The following is a 17740-nucleotide window of genomic DNA, read 5'->3' on the forward strand; positions in this document are numbered from 1 at the left end:
CTGCACAATCCCAATTCAAGCCACCATGTCGAACTCCAACGTTTTCAACTGTCCTCTCAATCCTCCAGACGCGCTTTTCGCACTGGCCGGACGCTACAAAGACGACGACTCCGCGCACAAGGTAGACATGTCTATTGGCGCGTACCGCACGAACGAAGCCAAGCCCTGGATTCTGCCTGTCGTTCACAAAACCGAGGAGCTGCTCGTCAACGATCCCAGCGTGACGCACGAGTACCTGCCTATCCTTGGCAACCCAGAGTTCCGCAAGGTTGCCGCCAAGCTGATTCTCGGCGACAAGGTTGACCTCAACACGGTTGCCACTGTACAGACCCTGAGCGGCACTGGTGCTAATCACATGGCCGCGGTGTTCTTGCGTCGCTACACGCCCTGGGGTAAAAAGTCCAACACTATCTACGTTTCTGATCCCACTTGGGCCAACCATCACACCATTTTCAGCTACGTTGAACTGGACATTAAGAAGTATCCCTACTGGGACGCAAAAACTAAAGCCCTGGACTTTGAAGGTATGTACAGCACCCTGAAAAAGGCCTCTGCTGGCGACATCGTTCTGTTGCATGCTTGTGCCCACAACCCCACTGGTGTTGATCCCACCCGTGAGCAGTGGGAAAAGCTCGCCAGCCTGATCAAGGAGAAGGAGCTGTTCCCCTTCTTCGATTGCGCATACCAGGGCTTTGCTTCCGGAGACCTCGACAACGACGCTTGGGCTGTCCGCATGTTCATCGACCGCAAGATTGACATGCTGGTTTGCCAGTCCTTTGCTAAGAACATGGGCCTTTATGGCGAGCGCGCTGGTGCTTTGCATATTGTCCTCTCCGATGCCACTCCCGAAACAAAGGCCGCCATCGAGTCTCAGCTCGCTACTCAGAGCCGTGCCGAGATCTCCAACCCGCCCGCTTTTGGCGCTCGCATCGCCACTAAGATCCTGACCACCCCATCGCTTTTCGACGAGTGGCGCCGCGATATCAAGACCATGGCTGAGCGTATTCTCGACATGCGTGCCGAGTTAAAGGGCGAGCTCGTGCGTCTCGGTACCCCTGGCAACTGGGACCACTTGACATCGCAAATCGGTATGTTCTCCTTCACGGGTCTCGACCCCAAGCAGGTCGACCGTCTCGTGACCGAGTTCCATATCTATCTCGCTGCCAACGGCCGCATTTCCATGGCTGGTCTCAACAAAAACAATGTCAAGTACGTCGCCAAGTCGATCGACACCGTTGTTCGCCAAAGTAGTAACGCCAGACTTTAGATATATACATTCAATCTAGTTCCTCTTCTAATTCGTGTTGTTTCTCCTGCCACTCTGCCGCGTCGTAGATCTTTTCTTCCACCAGCAAAACGCCGGCCTCGCCAAGCTTGCCCACAAGGTCTTCTGCCTCGGCAACCTCCAGCTCGGCAAGCACCTTGTTGATCTCGTCGAGCTTGCGGCTCTCGATTGCCTTGCGAACGGGCTCACTCAATGCATCGTAAATGGCCCGGCCCTCGCTTCCTTCTTCAGGAACCGCAACAACAATCTCTGTATTAGGGTCGACGGCGTGCAGCTGGATCTGTTCTTGCTCCTCTCCCTCGTCCGCGGCATTTTCCTGACTCAAAATCTCGCAACGGTGCTTGATGTGCTCGAACGTGCGGTTGACGTCTTCGTCGAATGCAGTGCGAGCGGGGTGGTTGGGCTGAACAACCTTCGAAAAGAACGCTTGCGCATTACCACCTAACAGAACAACGTACTGGATCAACAGTGCATTGAACACAATGGTTTCTGCTCTATCAGAATCGCCCGCAAGCTGAGCATCAAACGCACTCATCATGAGCGCATCCTTTTGGCCCTCGCTAAGAATCTCGGGATGCATGCCCATGAATCGATAAGCCGCGGACAGATCGCCACGAGTGACCTTACCAAACTCCTTGGTGTTGGGGAGCAATTCCTCAAGACCATCCTCATTCTTCTTGGGCGTGCGAGGAGCAGGCTTTGAAGAAGAGCTAGGATTCAGAACTTCAATCTCAGTAGTCGTCTCCTTGGAAGGCGAGGGTTTTGCTGGCTCTTCGTCTTTCTTGTCGGATTTGTAGACAATGGTCGAGTTCCAGCCGTCATGCAAATCCTCTGAAACAATGTGCTTTGCCCGCTCTTCCTGCAGCTCCTCAAGCTCCTTGTTTTCGGCCTCAATCGAGTCCGAAATCATTTTCTCATGATGCTTGAGTTGAGCAATAAGACCCTCACGATCTTTGGCCTCCTGCGTGATCTGGATCAGCAAACTCTCGACCATGTCGTTGTACTTGGGCTGCTGAGCGCTAGTGGCTCGATCAGGTCGCTCTTTGGTTTCGCCCTCAGACGCAAGCTTCACTGAAGCCTCAACGTCAGCACCTACATTCACTCCGCTCTCGGCTGCCGCAATTAGTTTGCGCACTCGCTTGATGAGGTCCTCATTAGTCTCAACATTCAGCTCCAGCTGCTGGGTGCGGAGCCGGTTACGCTCCCGCTTCTCGTGAATATCCCGCTGCTTCCAGCGAATAAACGACTTCTTGTCAACATTGGGGTGCACCTCGACGTCACTGTCGTCGGAAAGCTCGAGTTTATCCCACTTGGAATAGTCAATAGGCATACTTGCTTACACGAACCTACTGGAAACTATATACTTTGACGAGCCACATGTTGGCAGTGCTGGCTGTCCACACTAGTGCAGCAGTGGGCAATTGTACCGCCTAACTCAAATAAACTTAGTCCGAGTCCATAACCCCTAAAACTCTACTATTTCTGTGCCTTTCTCCAATCAACCAAGTTAGCTAATCGCCGACGCTGCTGATGGAGCACCTGGATATAACGCCGCGGCTGGCCGATTTCCGCGCCGCAACTGGGGACCGGATCTCCAGTTTGTTAAGATTTGTGTTCAAGCCGCTATTCTGGATGGCCCAGGGCTTTGCATTCCTGGCAATGCTCGTCAGGAATGCCTTTAGCCGCATGGTTCCATATGTCTCGTCCCCAATGTTTGCAACATCCATCCTGCTGTTTATTGTATTCAACCGAATGCTTGCGTTTGCTAACCCAAGGGAGCCCATCGTTCTCTCGTGGAAAAAGCTGCTAATTCTTCGAGGCACCGCAATTGCTATTCTGGGGTACCCGGCGAGCTATTTGTGGGAGATATTCCAGGGCCAGCCTGTCGATACAAAGTGGTTTTATGAAAAAATGAACTATGCGGTTATAATGAGCTCCGCAATTGAGTTATTCTCGGGGTTGCTCGAAGGTAAAATGCCTATTTCTGACTGGGGCTACTCCCAGCCTGAGCTGTCGGGCATTTTTCAGGAGATTATTTCGGAGTCTGCGCCGGGGCTGAGCCCTTTCTCTGGCCAGATGGCATGCTTTACTGCTCTTGTTCTAGTTTCGCAAGCTTTGTCGCATGTGATTGGGCTTTTCAGACTCCAGCGATACCAGCTCATTCCATCGACCATTATGGGGGTGTGCTTCATAGCGTATTTTCTGAATTCGCAGCTCAACACTGGCCCGCTCAAAAGTGGATTCATTTATACCGCGGTATCCTATGTCCGTTTTGGAACCCAAATCATCATGCTAGCTGTCAGTGCTATCTGCTGGTCGATTTATTGGGTTGCGGTGGCATTTGTTGGCGATAGATCAAAAATGGTTGCAAAACGAAGCTTTATTGTGAGGCTGTCGAGCACTTTTTATGAACTTGTGCTAACGATAGGCTATGGTGCACTGGCAGCTTCTGTCGACAAAACATACCTTCACGAAGCTGCCAGTATGAACTGGCCCCTAGCAACCTGGCTTGACAAAATTTATGCGAACGATAAAAACAAAATCAGAGCTACCGCACCAGATGGATCGGTTATGGTTCTTCATGGTAACCCCTCCAATCCATATGCACATGAAGTACGGGACGCCCCTCGAACTGATCGGGAAAATATAAAACTCGAGCAAGCTCGGTTTGCTCAGATAGGTTATCCGACTGTCAAATGGATAAAATCAGCCCACCAATTCGCAAAAGCATTGGCAACTGTTATTTATTTACGAGTTCGTGATTTGATTCGCTCTGTGCCAAGTCGCCCAGTAGACGCTGCTCCTCCGCCTACGCTGGTGCTCTGCGACCGCATATACAAATCACTTGATTCAGACCCATCCAGTGCATACTACGGCCTTTTGTCCGGAGCTACTTTACCTGAAGTCGACGATAGTGCAGATTTTGTACCAAGTGACGAGTTTACAGATGCCAGTGACTCCGGAATTGATGACTCTGGTGATGATTATGATGATGATATTTCTATGTGTGCGGAAAATATTCTAGGAAGCACCCACTCTGATCACGGTGTAGAGCTTGTCTTCGCGCATATGAACAGCGAGCGCGTGATTACTCGGCAATCTTACCTAGGGTCTCTAGACCCCGATCGAGAGCTAGTGAAGGTGATTTCTGAGCTACGGCGGGGTGCTGATATGACCAAATGTACAATTTGTCTTGAGAATCCTCGACAAGTTGTCCTGTGGCCTTGCAGGTGCTTGGCCCTCTGTGACGAGTGTCGCTTAACGCTCTCTGCAAGGCGATTCAAAAACTGTGTATGTTGCCAACAACGCGTTCACTCCTATTCCAAAGTATATTTGCCGTGAGGTTATTTAGTCTATTTTATTTGATATGCGTTGGGAGTTTCTACTTCCAAATGCAAGTGAGCTTTATCAACAATCAGCTAAAATCCCGGGGGATCATTGCAGAAAGCTTAAGTTTAGAAAATGTTGATAACAGTGATGATATTTTAACTTGTATTAGAACCCGTCTTGAAGAAATAGATAGTGTTCATGATACAATCGAGCAAGTGCGCCGGGATATTCAGCGCGCAGAAGCTGATAATGCAATCAAGCTCCGGGAGATCAAACACATGGAGTTCCAACAACGGCAAAATGAGAGTCTGTATACAAGGTTTGGATTCGATCTGGAAGTGTTGGAGTACCGCAAGGATGCGCTGCTGAACGAAAGAAAGCAAGTCAAACTCGAGTGTCAGGAAACAGCGATTGAGTTGAATGCCCTCAAGGCTCGTTGCTCATTCGAACTGGAACAAGCGGAAAACATGGAAGCTCCTATTATGCAAGTTTCTTCTCGAGGGGGGTTTTTCAGCGTCCCCGGGCCGTTAAGTTTGGTCCATCAATCTATTAGACCAGCTACTGCAACACCCCTAGAGTCTGATATTAGCGAGTCTTACGAGACACGAGAAATCGAACTAAACAATGAGATATGCAGACTATATGATTTCATCTGGAAGCAAGTTCCCGAAATATCGACGATAGTTGCCCAGGTCAAATATCCTTCCATCGACGACTTGAAAACCGTAGTTCGGTCGATGCTTGACATGCTCGAGAAAAACCACATGCGGCCGAGAGCAAGCAACAAAGACAGTTTCGAGAATGTGCAGACCCAAATTGACAAGCTCAACGAGGAGCACGATGCTCAACAGCTGGAACTGAATATGCTTCAAACTCGATCAAGCTAGAGTGTTTACTTATACAACCAAAGCTACTGTCACAACAAATACCAGGACGAAGACCGTTTGATTTAGAGCTTTTTCTAAACCGGCTATGTATATTAAAATGTATTAAAATCACTACATCACAAGGCGTTTCAAAATTTAGCATCTCCAGGACTGGCTGTCGGCTATATTAGCATCATGAAAAATTTCAACACGAAGGACGATCTGGCCGAGTGGTCTAAGGCGCAAGATTAAGGCTCTTGTCTCTTCGGAGGCGGGGGTTCGAATCCCCCGGTCGTCACCATTTTTTTTTTCCAAAATTTCTGCTGCAGTAACTTATGAGTTTCTGGTGGCAGACCATTGCATTTTAGCGTGGAAACTACGGTTATCGATCTTCTCACGAGTGCTCACGATCTGTTCGCAAGCCGCTCGCAGGCCGCTCGCAATGCGCTCGCATGCACGTACATTATCATGTTTATATCAAAATTAATAGTATACATTGAATATCAGCGATAAAACTCAGGCCTACGAGCATTAATACCAAACTCTGTGAGAACATTGCTCAAATCTTCCATAGTCAAAACGACTTTGCCAGCAGGAGTGTTGCGGGCTCTTGCCGCGTTGGCCATGCTGGTAGAACTGGATTGCGAACGAATCCGTGCAAACTGGTAGGCGTCTGTGGCAATATCTGAAACAAATTTTTGTGTTGCGAGTGCCAGCAGACGTTTCACTCGCTCGTCATTGGTTTTGAAGCCGGCCTTAGCCAAATAATAATCCGTCACAGCGTCGGGAATTATCGGAGCATACTCATCCATTGCATTGAGCAGCTCTTTCACGCTATGGTCACGTCTCTCCAATAGAGGCTGGAACGCCTCGCTGTCCAGCAGCGGGTCGTAAGCGTTCAAATCATCAACATTTGCGGGGTCCTTTTCGGTAGCTCCAGCCTCGTTCTCCTCAGCAGCAGGCTCCTCGGTTTCAACGTCCAGCTCGGCGTCACTCACCTCTTCGTCGCCAGATTTGGTCTCGACGTCCTGCTCCGGAGACTGGGCAGCCTCTTCTTTCAGGTCGATATCGCTCATTTCAACTTCAGTCATAGTCAGCAGGGAGCGATGCTCAGGGGGCTCGAGTTAAGTGGTTCGAAATAAAAGACTGAGCAGGAATAACGAGCGGGAAAACTCAGTACGGACAGCTGCTCACAGAAAACGACCAAAGACAATCGCCCGACGCCACACTGCGAATCTAGATTCGACGAAAAACCGCGGCTTACCGATGACCCTAACCCACAAAGAGTGGAAATTAATGCGTTCGAGCGAGTTTGTGCTGAGCAAACCGCTAAATACACGTTTAGGAGAGGAGCAAGACTGCAAAGCAACCAAGCAATTGTAGTCACCCTAACCAAAATTTAATCAAGATTCAACGTCTTAGCACTATTGTTCGTCATTTAAACACCATGGCCCCTGCTACTCACTACCAGTATCTCGTCATTGGTGGTGGCTCTGGAGGAGTCTCTTCTGCGCGCCGTGCTGCTTCGTACGGTGCAAAGACCCTGCTCATCGAAGGCAAGTACCTCGGCGGTACCTGTGTCAATGTGGGATGCGTCCCTAAAAAGGTTATGTGGAACGCTGGTGACATGGCTAGCAAGCTCCAGATCGCTGCCAAGGGTTACAACTTTGACCTCTCCAGCTCAATGCCTATTAAATTCGACTGGGCGTCTTTCAAGGTCAAGCGTGATGCCTATGTAGCCCGCTTGCGCCAGATTTACGCCAACAACTTGGAGAAGGAGAAGGTCGACTACGTCGAGGGCTGGGCCGAGCTTGTTGACAAGCACACTGTCCGAGTCAAACTGAATGCTGGCGGCGAGGCTGTCTACACCGCAGACAGAATCCTGATTGCTACCGGTGGTGCTCCTATCATGCCGACCAACATTCCTGGCGCAGAGCTTGGCGTTACCTCCGATGGCTTCTTCGAGATCGCCACTTACCCCAAGGCTATTGCTGTTGTGGGTGCTGGTTACATTGGCGTCGAGATCTCCGGTCTTTTGAACGCCCTGGGTGTCGAGTCCCACCTCATCATCCGTGGTGACACCGTTCTGCGTAAGTTCGACGATATGATCCAGCAGGAGGTTACCAATGCCTACGTCAAGCACGGTGTCAAGGTCCACAAAGGTTCCAATGTCCAGAAGATCGAGAAGGCTGCTAACGGACGTCTCACCGTTCATTACGGTAACGACAAGGAGTCCACTGCCATTGAGGTTGATCACTTGATCTGGGCTCTGGGCCGTCATCCTCTTTCCAAGGACATGAACCTTACAGAGGTCGGAATTGAGCTGGATTCGCGCGGTAAGGTCGTCACTGACGAGTACCAGAACACTAGTGTGCCCAACATTTTCTCCGTTGGCGACATGTCTGAGAAGGTGGAACTCACCCCTGTTGCTGTTGCTGCGGGCCGCAAACTGAGTGACCGCTTGTTCAACAACAAGCCGAAATCCAAGCTTAGCTATGAAAATATCCCATCTGTTGTATTCAGCCACCCCGAGGCTGGTACGATTGGTTTGACCGAGAAGCAGGCTCGCGAGAAGTTCGACAAAGTCAAGGTTTACCAGTCCAAGTTCATCAACATGTTCTATGCTCCTTGCGAGCAGGAGGACAAGGACTACACCGTCTACAAGCTTATTGTCGAGGGTGACAACGAGCGTGTGGTTGGCCTGCACCTGTTCGGTGACGCGTCCTCCGAAATCCTTCAGGGCTTCGGTGTCGCCGTCAAGATGGGCGCTACCAAGGCTGATTTCGACAGCTGCGTTGCCATCCATCCTACTGCTGCCGAGGAGATTGTTACTCTTAGATAGATATAACATTCAAATGTAAATGCCAGTTTACTATGGACAATAAATGAAAATAAAAATAAAATAGGGCCGGTGCGGAGAGCGAAACGAGGTAAACCATGCAATATGCGACGAAAATCTTTTACTCTTGGCCGAATCCAACTGTCTCCTCAACAGCGATGCTCAATTTTTGTACTAACGTTTCGTAGTCCTTGTAAGGGGGAAGGTCAACTCGATTGAAGCATGTATGCGACTTGGGCAGGTACTGCGAATCGTTTGCCTTCTCGATGGTGAACCGGCGAGGGCCATCTGAGCCCTGAAGATCCTTGAAACCATTCACGGGGATACGAGAAGTACCTGTGGTGAATTGCAGCAGGCGCGACTTTTGCTCAGAATCCCAGTTACGGATACACTTCCAGAACCACTGAATGACTTCATCGTTCTCCGAATAGCCACGATAATCAGTGTGTTTCTTCCAGTCGTCGACATCAATCTCGGAGATACCGCCAATAAGTAGCTCGAGCTCGCGCTCGTCAAACACATTGACAAGGTCCTCAGGGATCAACTCATTGAACCCGGTGATGAACGCTTGGAATTGCTTCTGAACACGACGCTCGATCTTCCACTGGGTAACCAATTCGACATACTCGAGCTTGTTGTCGTTTGTTACAGGGATATCGCGGCCGCCCTCCTTGAGGTCGACAGTGACTACCTCACCAAAGTGGTCGTCGTCAACACTGAAAGTGAGATCCAGAATATCAGTAATATCATTATCAAGTGTCCACTCCAAGTTGCGGTAGAACTCGGCATCTACACCTTCCATGTCCTCAACCACGACCTTCTTTTGCAGCATCATCTTGTAAAACGCACCAATGAAAAATGCGTCCAGGAATCGGCGATGGAATACAGCAAGACCAACCACACGGCCAATGAACTTGAAGTAGTTCAAATGTTCTGGGTTAATCTCAGAGTGCGGGTTGATCTGCAGTGTATAATTGTCGTGAGCCGAGTATTCAAACAAGCAGTAAAAGGGATTAAACATTTCGTGGGAAAGCAAGAAGAAGTATTCACGGCTCACTCCACCATAGTCCAGGCCCTCCTCGCCGTCGAATTTAATCATCAATCGCTTTTTGAGATCCTGCGGCGACTGGCGCATGATCTCCTGGTACGAGTCTTCAAAGATATGATCACGTCGCACCTTGATATGGCACTGGCCAGGCAGAATGCGCAAAGCGGGCTGTGATCTGAAGTAGATGAGTTTTCGCCGGAAGTCTCTCTTGTACTGCGGAACATTCTGGTCAAGTGAAGATGGCAGTCGCGGGTCATCCCAGGTGGTTGTCTTTGTGTTGTGATCAACAAAGTAAACCCGAGCTGTATTGGTGAGACGCATTTCCCATCCAGAGGGGAGGGGTCCGAGCTGCGAAACAGGTTGTTGCTGAATCGTGGAATTGCTCTGGTTGGGCCCATACATTCTAATATATTGCTGGCGACGGGGGTCGACCCAGGTGGTCGTGCGGGTGTTGTGGTCGACGTAGTAGAAGCGACCCTCAGGAGTCATACGCTGTTCCCATCCTGAGGGCAGCTCACCAAGTCCTGCAGTGGTAACACCCGTATTTACAATAGTACCGGATGGCGTGACTGGGCTGTTGTTGGCAGCCGTGGCGGGGGCACTTGGTACCTCGCTACTAACTGGCGTGGAAACAGGCGGAGTGGGTGCCACTGAGCTTGAAACGGACTCTGGCAATGTACGGGCCTGGTGCTGACGGCGTTCGATGTCGCTGGTGTTGTTCCGAGCCCGCGCCTCTCGTTCGGCGGCACTTGCAGCAGGCCGGGTCCAAGTGGTTGAGCGAGTAGAGTGATCTACGTAATAAGTGCGACCGAGATTGTCGGTACGACGTTCCCAGCCACTAGGCAACGGCCCGTACTCATCCTCAAATGAGGACAGGTCACGGTTGTCAGAGGCGGCGGCATTAGTGCGGCTGCCATTAGCATGGGTTCCAAGAGTATTCTGTGCAGTTTCTGAAGTGAGAGGATGGTCGGTGAGACCAGACGGTGCATTGCCCGCAGGAGCAGTGATGGACGAGGAGTTGGTTGCTCCCGGCAACGAATTACCTGAAGCCGTTGCCGCATTGTCTCTGCGCTGGTCTCCATTGAGATTGGTGGTCAAATTGACAACCAGCTTGCCCGAGACAGGCAGGTTGCCATTGCTCTTTTTGAGGTCGCGGGTGAGCAGCTGAATGCCGCCAGATTGGAGATCTATTTCGTCCTTGACGACAATGTTAACAACCCCCAAGAACCCTTGGTCCTTGCGCTTGAACTTCTTGTGGTCAAAAATCTGAATTGCAATGATACTGGACGGCTTGACTTCAACCATGAAGGATTCATTCCAATACGGATTTAAAGTCTTCTTGATGACACTCGTGGATTGAGTTTGTGCGCCATCTACCGTGATCACCACAAACGGGTCGGGAAGGCGGAGCAGGTCTCTTTTGTAGAGTGCGTCTGCCGCAATAATGGTCACTTTCAGGTTAGGCGCCATTGGGAATGAAATTGCAGCGGGCTAACTAAAAAGGTGGCTCAGGTGGGTGAAAACTAAAAGGAAGTCCGGGTTGCTGAATCATCACTAGCAAACCATCTCGCACGACGATATTCGGTATAGGGTAAGGTTATCTCCCCCAGCTGGGGGATATCGGGACACAGCGCTTCGATAGGCGTTCTAGGCCTTTATTTTTCGGTTTTGGCGATCATTGAGCGAGAGCGATGGGGTGAATCTATGGGCATACTTCATCAAGTGGGCGACAGGTTAGCTGTACGGAAATCTAATAATTTTTAGTGCAGAATTCCTACTTAAATAAACTAGCCGTGTTAAATAGTGCGCCTTTGGGCGTAGAACTGTCTCGATCCGCTCAGAACAGCCTGTTGAATGGGTAGAGTGAGTCTGGAATCAATGGCTTCAAGGAGCCGCATCAAGAATGACACGAGACGTTCTGAATTAGGGCGGCCGTAAAGAATGCACTCTGCCAAAAGAAGCACAGAGCGAACCTTGTCACCAGGACCACCAAGTTCGCTGGCTCTGTGGGGAGGCACATCGTTCGAGAAACCCAATATCAAATTGGAGTCGCCTGGTGCTTTCGATGAGGGGGCGTTTGACGTGCCCGACAACACTTGGAGATGCAAGACCGCGTCCTGTGAGAACTTGTAGTTCTCCAGGGCCAACGGCGGCAGCGCGGACTGCGTAACCCCGACTGGTACGCCTCCACGAGTGAGATCATGCATCCAGACGACGAGAACAGCGATAAACGTGACGCTGGCAAGGAATTGGTTGTTAAACAGTTTCGTAGGGAGCCGGCCCATGGAGGCATCAAGCCAAGCAATCGTCAGACACGACGTCGACAGCATGGCCGTCGCTTCGTTGCTCTGCAGCCACTGGGTATAGAGCGGAACACAGAGCCTATCCAAAAGATTAGCATAGGGCACTTGCACTGGTACGTCAAGCCAGCCCTTCATACTAGAAGCAACTTGCAAAACAATCTGCAAATCTTCATGGACAAACAAGAAACTTGAATAATGATAAAAGACAACAACGAAAACATACCCGGGAATTCCTTCCTGTGCGTCGTCGAGATCGATCATAGCAAGGTCCTCATTGAGGACAGAGTTTATGTGCGGTTCATCATCGTTGGTTCCTCCAGCAATACTGAAAATCCGCTCAGTAACTTTACCATAAGCATCCTCGAAATACTGTAACCACAAATCAAGACCCCGGTAAAGCCGTGATTGTATAGAGCGATCAAAAAGCGGGGAAATCCAGTCGCCGCCCATCGCAGATGGGGGGTTGGATCCAGAAATATAATCTGCGTTGAAAATTCGCTGGACCAGCTGCTCACCGTGCTCAGAGACACCAGACAGTCTACCAACAATGTTGGTCAAGCCATACGCCAAAACACGAAGGCTGAAAAGAGACCAAAGAGGTGGTGACCCCCTTGGCCGCTCTTGGTCCATGCGGCGATTTGTGGAACCCGAAGGAATCCGCGGGAACCGAACAAGCGATTTGATGAGACCCAAGTAAGGCACACATTGGATTGTTTCTGTGGGACCAACAATGTAGAAAAATTCAGCCGGAGACCGCGCGTCCCACAGCCACTCGCTGCAAATCATATGAGTGTCCATGTTGAAAATCGACACAGGCCGGACATTATCGGAACCTGCACTCAAGCAATGGATGTTGTCGCAGAATAAAGCCAGGTGTAAAGTTCGCTTGGCCATTTCATACCGCGCCCATTCACGCCATTGTAAGTTCGTCATACAGTATGGATGGAATGCATACGACTCAGGTCCCACAGTTGCCCACAAAGGTTTCTGATTGGGTCCGAGTGACCACAACGGTGTTTGAGGTCCGTTCCAATGGTGCACTGTTGAGAGCAACACCCAGAAAAACCTATCAATCATCGGGGTGGAAGTTGGGCCATGCAGCAACGACAGCCTTGCAGTTTCTTTACCAAGAATGAGCTGCTCATACCTCATAAGAAGTGTAAAGGCCTGAAGTTGACCAATATGTGGAGTTTCGTGCCGATTTCCTCCTGAAGAGGAGGCAGAATCCAACACACTCTCGTACGTTGCAGAAAGAACTGACGGGTATAATATCTTAGCGGCTAGCTCTGCTTGGGGATCGCGACATATAGCCATACCCAACACCACTAATGTTGCCAGAAGCGCTGGGTGACAATGAGAGGGGTCGAAAGTAGGCAGGTGGATAATATAATGGATCGCAGAAGTGTGGCTCCAAGCAATGTGCATGTAGTAGTCAATCATAGTGGGGTCCTCAAACAGTTCTCTTGGAGCTTCTTTGAGAATGCGTAGAACCATGTATGAAGCCGTGTCATCTAATGGGCGATACTCTCTGTTTGCAGGCCTCTGGTTAGGGCTATCGCCTTCGAATTCTCTCGCCCTGGCTTGATATTCACTGTTAGTTTGGGCATAGCAATGATCATAGCCAATTTTAGCACTGGGAGTTCCATAGCGGTTGTCGAAAAACCACAGAAACTGTTTGTTAAAGTTCTCGGCGAACAACGCTGCTTGGGGAGGCTCGCGGAGAAGTCGTTGCAGCTTTTCGCTATCCTGGAAAGCAAGCATATCTGTTTTGATGGACTGTAAATGCTGTGCTGCCGCAACGTAGGGCTCAAACAAGTTCCGCGCATATTGATCATTTGCCAAACTACTAAGGGCCGTCGTCCCACTGGCCACCCGCTTGTGCCCTCCTTTCCGTAATGGGCCCATTTCCGGCTGTGATGAATGTGAAGTGGGTGCAGTTGATAACGAACTCACGGACGGAGCCACCGAAGAAGTCGAGTCTGCAATGGTTGACCGGCCATTGCTGTTGCCATGGATTGTCGATCTGTTTAGAAGAAAGACTCTCATGGGTAGTGCCATGCCATTAGCTGCGTTACCCGCATGTGGTGATGATGTGCCAGTCGCTGAGCTCGATGTGGAGACAGAGTTCATATCATCCTCGTCTGGCAAACGATTGGCGAGGGGGTCTTGGTATTGTGACCATCTGGAAAGATACAGCGGTTGTTGATGCTCGCGCTGCAAACCGTACAAATGCGATTTCCGTCGACTGGGATCACTTATATCGGAGTCCTGATAATCAACAAGCGTAGAAAGTTCAGCTGTTGGCTTGGCAAAGTGGGCCAGGACCGAGGGAGTCAACTCGCTAGACACTGGGAAGGTATTATGATAGTCCATATTGTAATCCTCTGTAAAGTCGGGTTCAAATTCTGACGATAAATATTGTGGCATGCTACCGTAGCCCCCTGTTCTACTGAGGGGCAACAGTGGCTGTTCAAGCTCGGTGGCAGCTGGGGCGGAAACGGCGGTTGGGCTAGTTGGGTTGGAGGGGTGAGTTAGGGGGTGAGTTAGGACCGGAGAACTCGAACCCTCTTCTGTGTTGGTATTGGTCGCTTCGGGGTAAGCACGGTTAATTCGAGCAATCCTAGACTGTGCGGCCAACGATTCAGCGCGCGCCGCTTTTCCTTGAGCAAGCTCTTCGACTCGCTTGGCATGGAAGCGTGTATTCATATGATTATCATAGAGGTCTTTCCGACTGAAATGGCGTTTACAATGCATACAATAAAAAGGCTTTACAGCCAAATGATTTGCGGCATGTCGGTCCAGATAATCACGTCGGTTGAAGACCTTCTTGCAGCCTGGATAATCGCAGGCAAAACGCTTGTCCTTCATGGTCTGTTGAATAAACCGATTAAGGCTCAAAAGGGGAGGTTAAAACCAATAAATGTTGCCTTCCGAGGGTGGGAGGGCCACGAAAGAAAAAGGGAGTGGGGAGGGGTAAGAAGAAGCAGTTAACGGTGAGTTCTGCCTTGATAAATGACCACCTGCAGCCTTCTTTCAGGAATAGTAAATGTTTAAAAACAGAAAATAGAAATGTGAATCACAAAATGGGGCGAACGGGGCTCTGTGTGGCTTCTATTGCGGCTTTCAATGAAACTTTGTGGAGCGGGCTGGAAGTACGTTTAATACACGGAAACGACAGTTGTTGGCACTTTGCAATAAACAAGAACAAAAGACTTGAGGTTTGGTGGGTCCTTATAAAAAATTTCTTTTTAGTAGTGTTTGGTTTTGGAATGATGGAGAGCTTAATGCGAGGATTTTAGCAAAAAGGCTTCTACAATTATTACGTGAGAAAACAGCAGCCGCATGCAAGTCCCCGCGCCGCTGCTAATGATTTCATGTCATGCCCAGGTTTTCCGCCCACCATTGACATCGGCCGTTGAAGGGCCCCAAATAAAAGTCAAAACCAGGCATTAGAATGGGTTCAAGGAACCAAAACGATGTCTTACAATGCCTAAAAAAATTCAAGCAAAGAGACTGATCACGCACTGGATCGCAGAAGGGTCGGCTCTTAGAAGTTCTATCTACATGCAGGAACATGCATGTTAAAACTCATGAAATGGCGCTGTCACGAATGGCGGCTCAACTCAAAGATACAGAAGGTTAAATGCAGATCACTTCGCTTCTTCTAGAGATCTAACCAAACATATAGAACCAACGGTTTTATAGAAATATTTTACGCGGGCTCGAGTCAAAGCCCCACACCTAGCCGACTTCCCCGTCCACTCGCGTTTGGATATTGCGTCTATTCTAATAAATATTGCGGTGCGACTTGGGCCGTCCCGAAATGAAAATTCTTGTCGGAATTTGTATTCTCTGTATTGCCGTAACAAATTCACGTGTAGAACCTTCGTATCTCTCGTGATCGGCACTGACATTTTCCGGCCTTTCACCTTTAGCTTGGCAACTTGCAGCAACATGCAGAAGATTTTGAAACCCTAGCGCGCTTGAAGTCATCAATGATGAGTTAGACCTTTATGCAGGGTACCGGCCAGGTTTGTCACTCATGTGTGTAGTAAGCTCGAGCCGGTGAGAGCCGCACAGAACAAGCCAGCAGGCCAAAACGTCTTGATCACGAATTAAGGACTTTCAATTCATGCCGTAGAAACACTTGATTATTTAGAACCAGACAAACCCATGAATAAATCCGGAGGACGGTAGCTTGTGGTCTAAAAAGATCATTTAGAAAGCGGCCTGACTCAGGACTCCTTGTAGGGGTAGCTCCAGCCGTTTCTAAAAGCGGAAAAGTGTCGATCCATGGGGGTTCGATGCAATTTCAAAAATGGAATTGTTTGCTGGAGATGTTGTGTGCTGGATACTGCTGTGGCTTGGCGTTGAGATCATGTAAATTATTTTCCTGTAGGGTGAATAGAGGTTTTAATAGAGTATGATGTTTTCGTGATAAACGAGCTCCACGCAACTAGTGGTGTTAAAACTAACGCCAATTACGGGTAAGGATATATTATTGGTGCAAGCCAAGCCGGCACGGTTGCTAAAGAGCCTTTCACTGTCAGGATTAAAACGATGTTTCACCAAATGAGGCGGCGTGAAGTAATACTGTACTACCTTTGAACAGGTGCTATCAACTAGCTTGGAGAAGATATCAGGGCTCCATTCAGCAGACCGGAGCTATCTCACTCGACAGCATGCATCGTAAATATTAGTGTTGATAGGGTTGTACAGGGCTCAACCAGGCAGACATAGGACGCATATTATGGGCGGCGTTACACGATCTGATGCATCGGTGTGTGGCTAAACATTGACCATTTCAAGCAAATAATCATGAGAATACACTAGTGCTAGCTGAAAAACTATCTAACCAGAACAGAGCTCTTTTGCAGTCCCAACGCCCGCGGCTGGTGTTATTCTCTGGCCCATACACACCAATATATAGACCCAAAAAAATAACGACAGATATACAAACAGTATGCCAAAAGAACTTGAGTTGGCGGTATGATATCATTGGATTGTCTTGCTGCCATTCAAGGAGAGCGAGGCAATGGACTCCACTCAAGTACCATGCCTGGCCCGATGCACAGAGAGAGTGCACCAAGAGAAAAGGAAAACTTTGAACGCATTCATCAGCTGAAGAGTGTTGAGATGGGTAACAAGAGCATTGTTGAGAGTTAGTGTATATTGTGGGTCGCTACAATTATACACCTCTCTTGCTCTCCGTTAGCCTAGTGTTACACATGTAAAGTAAACACTTTATATTTTGAAGCAGGAACTATAGTTCTGTAGCTTCAATCTTTGAGAGGCCTCTTTACAACGAAGTAACTGAAGAAGAGGTGTCAAAACGCGGAAAAGTCGTTGCTTCCTCTTCCATCAGCCCTATTTCCCATATTTTCTGGTTATTGGAATCAGGCGTTTTCCAAAATTATAGTCACTGAGCTGAAGCGGATACAAGTGAGGCACGTTGATAAAAGGTAAAAAATCAATGAGACAGCTTTGGGTCGTGTTCGCCGAGGACCATAATCATCATATAAGCCTCAGCCAAGACGCCTCACAGCCCCGTGCAGAAAGTTATCGAAAGCCCCAATTTGAACTAAATTGATAGAATATCGCAAGATGTAATGTAAACTTTCAAAAATTTAGATTGCTCGACCCAAGCTCATTGCTCATCCTGGGCTGAAATTGCTTGTGGATCGCTTCTCTGAGAAGGCGGGTATGGTCTTGGCACATAATGCCAGGGTAACGTACGTTATAGATCAGCTTAGGCTTCGCGTTGAAAGAGATGCTCCTCAGAAGTTTCGTTATGCCATCGCCGAGATTTGTTTTCGCGTGCTTGAAGCACAAGCATGATGTCGTTTGTGATTCAAGGATTCAGCGATGGGGCACGTACTATAGGGTTAGCGTTAGGCAATTATATCGAATGGTCGCGTGCTGATATATATGACATATTTAAGCCAACAGCACTGGAAATGTAGAGAGAACTATACGACACCTGAATCCCTGAATCTCTGCCCCTTGATATCTGAGTTCCCCTCACCAGCGCTTGAATACTTTTGACTGGAATACATTCAACGAATACAA

At 49.1% G+C, this 17740-nt stretch overlaps 8 protein-coding genes across 8 annotated transcripts; 4 read left to right on the plus strand and 4 right to left on the minus strand.

Annotated features, from left to right (window-relative positions):
- Nucleotides 1–25: 25 nt before the first annotated feature.
- Nucleotides 26–1267, plus strand: B9G98_01966 (Aspartate aminotransferase, cytoplasmic; the record flags this gene model as incomplete). The annotated part of the gene is made up of 1 exon (XM_024808523.1): nucleotides 26–1267. The coding sequence occupies one exon, from the start codon at nucleotides 26–28 to the stop codon at nucleotides 1265–1267; it is 1242 nt and encodes a 413-aa protein (XP_024664291.1).
- Nucleotides 1268–1277: 10 nt separating this feature from the next.
- B9G98_01967 (Hsp90 co-chaperone Cdc37) lies at nucleotides 1278–2615 on the minus strand (the record flags this gene model as incomplete). Its single annotated transcript, XM_024808524.1, has 1 exon — nucleotides 1278–2615. One exon carries the CDS (start codon nucleotides 2613–2615, stop codon nucleotides 1278–1280), a length of 1338 nt encoding a protein of 445 aa, XP_024664292.1.
- A 200-nt stretch (nucleotides 2616–2815) lies between these two features.
- Nucleotides 2816–4627, plus strand: B9G98_01968 (Protein ASI1; the record flags this gene model as incomplete). The annotated part of the gene is made up of 1 exon (XM_024808525.1): nucleotides 2816–4627. The coding sequence occupies one exon, from the start codon at nucleotides 2816–2818 to the stop codon at nucleotides 4625–4627; it is 1812 nt and encodes a 603-aa protein (XP_024664293.1).
- Nucleotides 4628–4677: 50 nt separating this feature from the next.
- B9G98_01969 (hypothetical protein) lies at nucleotides 4678–5502 on the plus strand (the record flags this gene model as incomplete). Its single annotated transcript, XM_024808526.1, has 1 exon — nucleotides 4678–5502. The coding sequence occupies one exon, from the start codon at nucleotides 4678–4680 to the stop codon at nucleotides 5500–5502; it is 825 nt and encodes a 274-aa protein (XP_024664294.1).
- Nucleotides 5503–5984: 482 nt separating this feature from the next.
- Nucleotides 5985–6572, minus strand: B9G98_01970 (Transcription initiation factor TFIID subunit 10; the record flags this gene model as incomplete). Its single annotated transcript, XM_024808527.1, has 1 exon — nucleotides 5985–6572. The coding sequence occupies one exon, from the start codon at nucleotides 6570–6572 to the stop codon at nucleotides 5985–5987; it is 588 nt and encodes a 195-aa protein (XP_024664295.1).
- Nucleotides 6573–6928: 356 nt separating this feature from the next.
- On the plus strand, nucleotides 6929–8323 carry B9G98_01971 (Glutathione reductase; the record flags this gene model as incomplete). The annotated part of the gene is made up of 1 exon (XM_024808528.1): nucleotides 6929–8323. The coding sequence occupies one exon, from the start codon at nucleotides 6929–6931 to the stop codon at nucleotides 8321–8323; it is 1395 nt and encodes a 464-aa protein (XP_024664296.1).
- Nucleotides 8324–8441: 118 nt separating this feature from the next.
- Nucleotides 8442–10838, minus strand: B9G98_01972 (putative E3 ubiquitin-protein ligase hulA; the record flags this gene model as incomplete). The annotated part of the gene is made up of 1 exon (XM_024808529.1): nucleotides 8442–10838. One exon carries the CDS (start codon nucleotides 10836–10838, stop codon nucleotides 8442–8444), a length of 2397 nt encoding a protein of 798 aa, XP_024664297.1.
- Nucleotides 10839–11164: 326 nt separating this feature from the next.
- B9G98_01973 (hypothetical protein) lies at nucleotides 11165–14539 on the minus strand (the record flags this gene model as incomplete). Its single annotated transcript, XM_024808530.1, has 1 exon — nucleotides 11165–14539. The coding sequence occupies one exon, from the start codon at nucleotides 14537–14539 to the stop codon at nucleotides 11165–11167; it is 3375 nt and encodes a 1124-aa protein (XP_024664298.1).
- Between the last annotated feature and the right edge of the window lie 3201 nt (nucleotides 14540–17740).

The sequence above is a fragment of the Wickerhamiella sorbophila genome, assembly GCF_002251995.1.
Source record: "Wickerhamiella sorbophila strain DS02 chromosome Unknown contig3, whole genome shotgun sequence".
Classification (NCBI taxonomy): Eukaryota; Fungi; Ascomycota; class Dipodascomycetes; order Dipodascales; family Trichomonascaceae; genus Wickerhamiella; species Wickerhamiella sorbophila.